The sequence below is a fragment of the Adiantum capillus-veneris genome, chromosome 10, assembly GCF_014529385.1.
Source record: "Adiantum capillus-veneris isolate H3 chromosome 10, ASM1452938v2, whole genome shotgun sequence".
Lineage (NCBI taxonomy): Eukaryota > Viridiplantae > Streptophyta > Polypodiopsida > Polypodiales > Pteridaceae > Adiantum > Adiantum capillus-veneris.
In genome coordinates this window covers 35,559,407-35,568,021 of record NC_140940.1, presented here as the reverse complement: position 1 = coordinate 35,568,021, position 8,615 = coordinate 35,559,407, and the positions used below count along the sequence as shown (strand labels likewise).

The following is an 8,615-nucleotide window of genomic DNA, read 5'->3' as shown; positions in this document are numbered from 1 at the left end:
TATTTCCAAAAATAAAAGAAGTTGTAGCTTTTCATAAGAAAACCGATTGTCTATCAATACAAGATGCTAAAAGTAGAATTTGAGTTGGTTATTTAGGTTTTGGAGATGAATTGCTTCATTATTTTTAGACATAATTGCCTTTTTTAACGACATAATTTGTCACAAATTACGTGCTAATCACTCAAAAACGGATCTTACTTGTCAAAAAAGAATAAAGAGAAAAAATTCTTGAACAATCCAACAAAAATAGATATAATGGTATTTTGGGATTTTTTGAAATTTGAAGGACATTTTGGGATTTTTCATAAATTAAAGGGGTATTTTGGTAATCTTTCCTATTTTTAACATGAAAACCATCATGATACAACAAGCTAGTGGCTATTGAGGTTGCTTACATATCGCATGTCCAACCTTGGGCATGGAGACATGGAAGCCAGCCGATATAAAAATGTTGGCTACGAAAAAGTGATGTTGAAAAAACTCTTAGACAACCATGATCCACTGTCCAAGGATGGGTGGCCATCGATTTGCTGCAGCTCAACGAGACACAAGTGCTATCGCTTTTTAAAATATAAACATTTTAGTGTGTAACACATGTCTGCCCACTCCGAAAAATGACGGGTAGGCATGGCAGCAATGTGTAAGCAGCTTGAGTCCTCAAATCTTTGAAATGAGTGTCTTCTGTTTTCGCAATGTGTGTCTTCTATCTCCACTAACCAATCAAAATATTGTGCAATGTTTAAAAATAACCTCCCATTTTTCATTGAAAAACAAGTGAAAGGGTCACGATGATTTTCTAAAACAATAAGAAAATGATAAAATCCTTAGATTGGGTTTGACTAGAGTTATACAAGATGAAGCATTGTATATGTATGTATGTATGTATGTGTGTGTGTGTGTGTGTGTGTGTGTATATATATATATATATATATATATGTATGTATGTAAATAATTTATTAGAATTATGCCTTTACTTTAACATTTTTTTAAAACAAAATGCAAACTCACAATTGTGAGTGGATAATATTAGGAACATAAATATACACCAATCCTCAAGCTCGGACCGAACCTTGAGGGTCAAAGGATTACAAATAATCTGCTTGGCACAAAAACCACTCATACTTTAGCATTCTAAAAGAATAGAATGCAAGAGAAGTCGAACCATGTGAGGATGCAAAATGAAAGGTGAAATAATAAAATCTCATTAATATTTTAAAACTGAAATAACATTTAAAATAAGTCTCAAATCTCTCAATTGTTCATCGTTGAAAAACATTGAAATTATGCATATCTCAACTCTCCTCCAAGGCTTCCTTTAGAAAGCCTCAGAAAGCCAAAAAGGACTCGTAAAGGCTAAAAGAGCGGGTAGTTGAGTGGATAGAGTCATAGAGAGAAGGTTTTGCCTCAATGCAATGCAGACTGGTCAGAGTTTAGTATTCTTGCATTGCGTTGCAACAAGACAACGAGCATCGCCTTCGCTTGCACCAGCATGATGAGGATTGAGCAGCAGGGGCGCCAACAGGAGGCGAGAAAGATGGGTCATGGAAGCAACAAGACGGCACGCTTGTCAGAGCCCACCACATGAAAATGAATATATGGGTGTATCTGCCCCTTCCAAGACCCGTCGTCGCCTTCTATTTTGTGGGTTCTTGCTCATCTCCAAGCACGACCCAACCTCATCTGCGCCCCTGATCTGTCACAAACACACACACACGAGCGAGCGAGAGAGAGAGAGAGAGAGAGAGAGAGAGAGAGAGAGAGATGGCAACAGCAACGCTTGCGCCAGGCCTCACCTTCTTGTGGGCGCCCATCTTGCTCATCTCCATTTCTTCATCTGCTTGTGCTTCATCCATTCTTGGCACATACCCTGCAATCTTTGTCTTCGGGGACTCCCTCTCTGATACTGGTAACGGTGTCCTTTCGGGCAGCTCCTGGGCCTTGAGGACTGCCCAGTTTCCTTATGGAGAGACCTTCCCTGGCTTTCCGGCCGGGCGCTACAGCGATGGTCACGTCCAGGTTGACCTCTTAGGTATGTATCCCACCGTAGGTTCTTCCATTGGCATTATGCACATTAATGTTCATAGTTGAAGAAATTGAGCTTTTGGAATGGATAATGCACCAATGCAGCTATGGAATCTGCAATTTTTGTTTACAGATGGGCACATGTTGTGGATGGCATGCACATATGAAAATCTCCAAGAAGTCTTGCAAATACACATTAGCCTTTGGAATATGGCAGGAGCATTTTTCAGGCCCAAAGGCATGATGTTCCAAGCCGGCTATCCATATTACCAAATGGCATGACCTTATAGGCTAGCTATCCTTGTTCGTGTGTTTTTTGTGTATGTATTGGCTGTTGACAGCTACGTTCCATGTCCTTTCAATGGTTATTTGTGCGTTTTTGTCTATGTATCGTGTCTCTGAAGCTATTGTTTCCTGCCTTGGTGAATTTAAGCATTATAGTGGTCTGACAAAATTTTAAAATTTTGTTCATTATGTCCAGCCTCTCACTTGGGCCTCCCCTTGCTGAACCCATATCTCAACTCGAGTGCCGATTTTGGAGGAGGCGTGAACTATGCTGTCGGAGGGGCAACAGCTCTTAACATCTCCTTTCTTCATAGTTTGGATATCTATCCTTCTACCAACCTCTCCCTGGGTGTGCAACTCTCTTGGCATCTTGATGCACAAGCAAGGGTGGAGTCTTCTAATGGAAATATTGCAGGTAAACTTTGCCTCCTATGCCACAATTGCAAGGAACATAAGGTTTTTTTTGGAGGATATTCAAAGTTAAATGAGGTATGTTTTGAAGGATTTTGTGGGGCATTATATGAAGATAGGGAGGCCACCTGATATTGAATTTGTTGAGATTGGCTAGCAACCCACCCAGACCTCAATCATCTTTCTATTTGACCCTCATCAACAGGAGTATAGATATGGTTGTTGCTATATTGGTTGGGATACTCTGAGCATGTTGTATAGAGGAGTTACCGACAGATGAATGAGCAAGTTTCAGATTCTTTGCGCCCTTTCTTGGATACTCTGTTTGACATAGAATAATTAAGTGATTGAGCGGTATTGAAAAAGGGTTCTCGATTGGTGGATCAGGTGGAAGCGTGAAAGCCTGTGCTTGACATCTTTGCCAGATGAAGGAAGAAGAGAAGAGAAGTTTCAATGTCATAGGAACGATTCCAAGAGATCTCTCCGACGAGTCTTGAACTCAAGATTTGTCATCAAGAGGGAAACGGGATAACCAATCTACCTCACTTGGAAGGATTCCAAGAGATCTCTCCGACGAGTCTTGAACTCAAGACTTGTCAGTCAAGAGGGAAACAGGATAACCAATCTACCTCACTTGGGTGATAGAAAGGTTATTCCAGTTTCCCTCTCTCTCTCTCTCTCTCTCACACACACACACACACACACACACACGAGAAGAGAAGTTTTAATGTCGTAGGAACAATCCAAAAGACCTCAAAGATCTAACCGACGAGTCTTGAACTCAAGACCTGATACTCCAGAGGTATAGTTTCCTTCATCAGTCTTCAAAGTGCTTGATATATGCGACAAAATATTTGGATATGAGATGCCTATATGTTTCTATAGAGATGGGGATTTTCTGGACTTCAGCTTATTATGTATTTTCCTTATGCTTTTCCTGTGGATGCAGCTTTTGCTGAAGGCCTCTATATCATCGAGATCGGTGGCAATGACTACATGTATTCTTACTATGCAAAGTATTCACCCTCCTTTGTTATTTCCACTATTATACCCTTGGTCATTCAACAAATACACAATGCTGTAGAGGTAAAAGCATCAAGTCTCCTTGATTCGACAAATTGAGTGCTTGAGAAACCGCGCTTGGGCTCAATTTGTTTGTTGCCATTTATGCAGACTCTGTTGAGCATTGGAGCAAAAAATTTTCTTTTTATTTCTATCACTCCTCTCGGTTGCTCTTCGGCAATGCTTTCACATTTTGATGGCAATAAAGATGCCTATGGCTGCCTCGTGGAGTACAACAATGCAAGTTATTTGCATGGTGTGCGTGTGCAAGAGGAGATGGCAAGTCTGAGGGTGTTATATCCAGATGTGTCATTTCTTTACATGGACTTCTTTGGTGCCTATGACTATATTCTTAAGCACAAGGAAATGTTTGGTACGGTCACTATACTCTCATTGTGTGTGTGTGTGTGCTCTCATTGCTGATGTGTGTGTGCGTGCATGTTTGTACAGCTACACACACACACACACACACACTTTCGTTGTGTGTGTGTGTGCTCTCATTGCTGATGTGTGTGTGTGTGTGCATGTTTGTATAGCTACACACACACAGATATATATATGTATATGTATATATATATGTATATATGTATGTATATATATATACATACATACATATACCGTATGTTGCTTGTTGTCAACAATTTCTTTAAAGTTGAATGGTAACTCATTTACTCACTCAGTCCATGCAAATGTATCATAAAAGCATTGTTTTTATTGTCGCCGGCAGGTTTCTCAGAGGACTTAAAAGCGTGTTGTGGTGCTGGAGATGAATATCCTTACAACTACAATAGTGATGATGTCTGCAATGTGGAGAGTGTCTCTGTGTGCTCTAGTCCAAGCGAGTACATATTATGGGATGGGGTACATTTCACTGACAGCTTCAATTTACAAATTTTTAATCAAACATTTATAACAGGCTCCTTTATAGACACTTCCCATGCATTTCAATGATGCGGTTACACATGGAGCTCTTTGTTTCCATAGTTGCTACACACTAAGCGTATGTGTGCGCATGCATATAACCGCATGCATATTCTTTCTAAAAGACCTCTTTGCTATAACCATTGTAGATGAAATATGGACTGGTTGATTGTATTTGTACATGTACATTTGGGAAATGTAGAATGGCACTTAATAAAGAGCTCTCTCTCTCTCTCTCTCTCTCTCTCTCTCTCTCACACACACACACACACACACTCGCACACACAAGGGGCAGTTGGTCAAGGAGGCCCAATTTTGGCTCTCACAAAATTTGATTCAACCATAAGAGTATGTGCTTAATAAATAGATCCTAGAACAAATGGTATTCCTTAGTCAATGTTGTTAATCTAACCACATCCACTTTCACCAATACATTCTCCCAACTTGTTGATAGTGAAGCAATGTTCATAAAAATGTGACAGCTTATTATCGTGCCATTTTCAATTTCAAAAATGCCGGTTGAGAGCAAGGGGAAAAGAAAAAATACCACCCTTAAATAGAGAACAAGGTGAAAGTTCACCATGGCCTACATAAGTCTATAAAGGAGTTCTTTGTGGCAGAGAAAGTGAGAAAGTAACACTAGCATTTTAGAACATTTGTTGTCACAACAAAGTATTAGATTATTGAAAAGAAATGTAACAATTAACTATTTAGATTACAATATATTCTAAACGAGTAAAAAATGATGGATGAAAAAACCCTTGGAAGCATTGTAACAAAATTGAGAATAGAACAAAGTGAAATTGGAGCTAACTTGGTTGGTTGAGTACTTGACCTGCGTGATCGAGGTCATGGGTACGAGTGCAGCCAAGCGACCTTGTGCGCTCATACAGATGTTTGCTTTGATTTGCATGGGATTTATGTCATTTTAAAAAAAAAAGAAATTGAGAAAAACAAGGAGAGACGTGACGAAGGCTTCCTAAGTGCGTACAATATCCACATGAAACTGTTTTTGTGTTTTAATATAAAAATATATTATCCATTATACATACTCACAAATGGTTTATATATTAGGAAAAGCTCCACTTAAATAATAAGGTGAACAATGCATGTTGCACAATATCATTTGGAAACAAAATAAAATAATAAAAACTAAAATAAAAATATACATTATATTATTCATTATACATACACAGGTTGAGTTCACAAGATTCGATAATAGAAATCTTACAATCTTTCTTTTACCTCTCCCTTCATTCACAAGGATGGAGGGAGCTCTATAAAATTTATTTTGCAAGATGTTGACGTCCAATGAGTTGTAGTGTAGCGTTAGTGTTGTTGACTGATGGATTCATTTCAATCACATCAATCCATGTTTTGTGCTGAAAAGTGGGTGGTAGAGCTGCTCTTATGAGGGAAGGAGGAGGGGAGGCTTGTCAATTGCAAGGGGTGCTCGTGAAATTTTTTATGGGTATGGAGAAGTGGAATTTCCTTTGTGCCAATGGGCAGCCTTCTTGGTGGACGCATTCTCCTTTTCAAATGTCCTCGCCAACTCTTGTGAACCTGGCCATAATCACAAATGGTTTATAATTTTGGAAAGGCTCCACTTAAATAAGGTGAAAAGTGCACTTTACAAATTATCATTTGAAAATAAAATAAATAAAAAAGAAATAAAATAAAAATAAAATTAAAAGACACATAAAAAATCTAAAACAAAAGAATATTTTTATGACTTCATAAAAAAAATAAATAAAATAAGCATACTTGACAATTCAATGAAATGAGTCTTTGTGAAGTCCTCAAATAAAAGGACTCTTTACAAATCAAAACATTTTAACAAAATTATTGAATCACTATTTCACATCATGGATAGAACTCCTATGGATCTATACTAATAGATAAAGGGGGAGGGGATTCCCCCCCCCTTGCCACATGTCGCATGCTCCTTACTCCGATAGTTCCCTGCAAGCAGCGGTCGCACAGGCAGACATCCAAGGAGAGAGGGGACAGCTTTCGCGTCGGCTAGCTGGGCATACCTTTTATACCTACCACAAATAAGACCTTTTTTTTGTGTGACTAGGTTGTGAGGGGGCAGCTAGCAACGTGGGGTCGGGAGTGCCTCAGTCGGGACTCGAGTCTGAGGCCAGCTTCAATGAACACGCAGGGGCCAAGGTGGTCTGTTCTCTCTCTCTCTCTCTCTCTCTCTTCCTCCCCATTTTCCCACACTGATCGGATGCTCACTGCTCACCTATTCGAGGCTCTATCTAGATTCTAGCCCCCCCCCCCCCCCCCCCCCCCCCCCCCTCTCTCTCTCCAGCGAGCCATTGGCTATCATCAGGCGGCAGTCCTTTATTTTGTAATCCTTCAAGCCTTTCATAAATCTGTTCAAGCTATCGTCAAGCTTTCACTTCAAGCTCACTTCGTAGAGCTCCATGGCAAGGGGATAGAGGCCTGTGTGTGTGTGTGTGTGTGTGTGTGTGTGTGTGTGTGTGTGTGTGAGAGAGAGAGAGAGAGAGAGAGAGAGAGAGAGAGAGAGAGAGAGATGAATGCATAATCTGTGTGGATTTGGAAGCGTAGGCTGCTCTTGCAGCTTTCCTAGGATCCTTGAGAGTGGAGGTGGCCATCGGAGGCGATAGATTTGGCCAATGTCTTGACAGTTTTCTTCTTAAAGTACACAGGGAAGACATGGAGGCAATCCTTCCTCCATAGGCGGACATCTACACCGCTTTTCATGGGAGCTCGGTTGCATGCGAGACTCTTTCATGAATTTCTCAGTTAGTTTTGGCTCCAGAGAGAGAGAGAGAGAGAGAGAGAGAGAGAGAGAGAGAGAGAGAGAGAGAGAGAGAGAGAGAGAGAGAGAGAGAGAGAGAGAGTTGTCGCTCCATGCCGTGAGCTGTGCATGCTACCCATACCTCATTCTTGCCCCCACATGCAAGGGTTATGGGATAAGGGTGCATCAAGGATGGTTCTATGCAAAAGAAAAGTGTAGCAAGGAAGGATAAGGGGTGATGTGGGTGGTGAGAGAGGGGGCAAGGAAACGGGTTGCAGCTGTGCAGGAGTAACAACAATAAGGATGACAAGGGACGAAGAAATTTATGAGGGCTTGGGGGCAAGAAGAGAGAGGCTACAACGGACTGATGGAGGCTACCATTGAAGCATTAAAGCAGGGCAACGAGCTAATGTAGTAGTATCGAGATACAAGTCAAGTCCACAAGTCAGCGCATGCACAGGAAGGCCGACCCTGAAAGAAATTGTAAGCTTGATGATAAGAAGGCTACAGGTGCTACCATTGTGTAATGTAAGCCCGAGTGAGAGATGGGCGATCAATGTGTAATTTGTGTGTGTGTGTGTGTGTGTGTGTGTGTGTGTGTGAGAGAGAGAGAGAGAGAGAGAGAGAGAGAGAGAGAGAGAGAGAGAGAGAGAGAGAGAGAGAGAGAGAGAGATAGATTTTATTATCGTCCTCGGAGGTCAAATATGACCTATGGGACCAAAGTTACATGTGATGTAGTATGTGTATGGCTGATGAGTGACTCTCGATGCTCCAAAATTGTAGTGATGAGAGTCGCAATGGAGAGCCCACACTTTGGCTGGGAGAGGAAAGTGTGTAGGTCTAAGTTATGGCTGAAAATGTGAGAGAAGCAAGTTCGGATGTGATCAAAAGCTGAGAACTCTAGTAGTGTGTGGTACTCAGACTCTCGAACTTGCAGTGAGCATAATGTGCACAATCGATTTGACTCTTCTCCATTGCCCCAACGCCCTATCTCGCATCGAAGGAAATGGGAGTTAAGCTGAATTGCTGCGATAGTGCGTATCGCGAACAAGGGAATAGGCTCGAGCATGTAAGTGTGAGTACGGTTTCCTCTCTCAGCAAAGAACATGGTTTTGTAGTTGGGGGCAATATAGGTGGTGTAATG

The 8,615-nt window shown here is 41.0% G+C and overlaps 1 protein-coding gene across 2 annotated transcripts; it reads left to right on the top strand.

Moving 5' to 3' along the window:
- The first annotated feature begins 1,423 nt into the window (after positions 1-1,423).
- Positions 1,424-4,919, top strand: LOC147448686 (acetylajmalan esterase 1-like). 2 transcript variants are annotated; one of them, XM_086521220.1, is made up of 6 exons: positions 1,424-2,029; positions 2,156-2,260; positions 2,504-2,722; positions 3,668-3,804; positions 3,892-4,153; positions 4,508-4,919. In XM_086521220.1, exons 1-6 carry the CDS (start codon positions 1,762-1,764, stop codon positions 4,729-4,731), a joined length of 1,215 nt encoding a protein of 404 aa, XP_086377346.1. In that variant the 5' UTR covers positions 1,424-1,761; the 3' UTR covers positions 4,732-4,919. The 2 variants fall into 2 exon arrangements, with proteins under 2 accessions (XP_086377346.1, XP_086377347.1); XM_086521221.1 differs by lacking the exon at positions 2,156-2,260 and having other exon boundaries at positions 1,429-2,029.
- Positions 4,920-8,615: the final 3,696 nt, after the last annotated feature.

Coding starts and splice junctions, on each gene's coding strand:
- LOC147448686 (XM_086521220.1), top strand. CDS start 1,762: ATGGCAACAGCAACGCTTGCGCCAGGCCTCACCTTCTTGTGGGCGCCC. Junction 2,723..3,667: donor TTCTAATGGAAATATTGCAG/GTAAACTTTGCC, acceptor CTGTGGATGCAG/CTTTTGCTGAAGGCCTCTAT. Junction 3,805..3,891: donor AAATACACAATGCTGTAGAG/GTAAAAGCATCA, acceptor CCATTTATGCAG/ACTCTGTTGAGCATTGGAGC.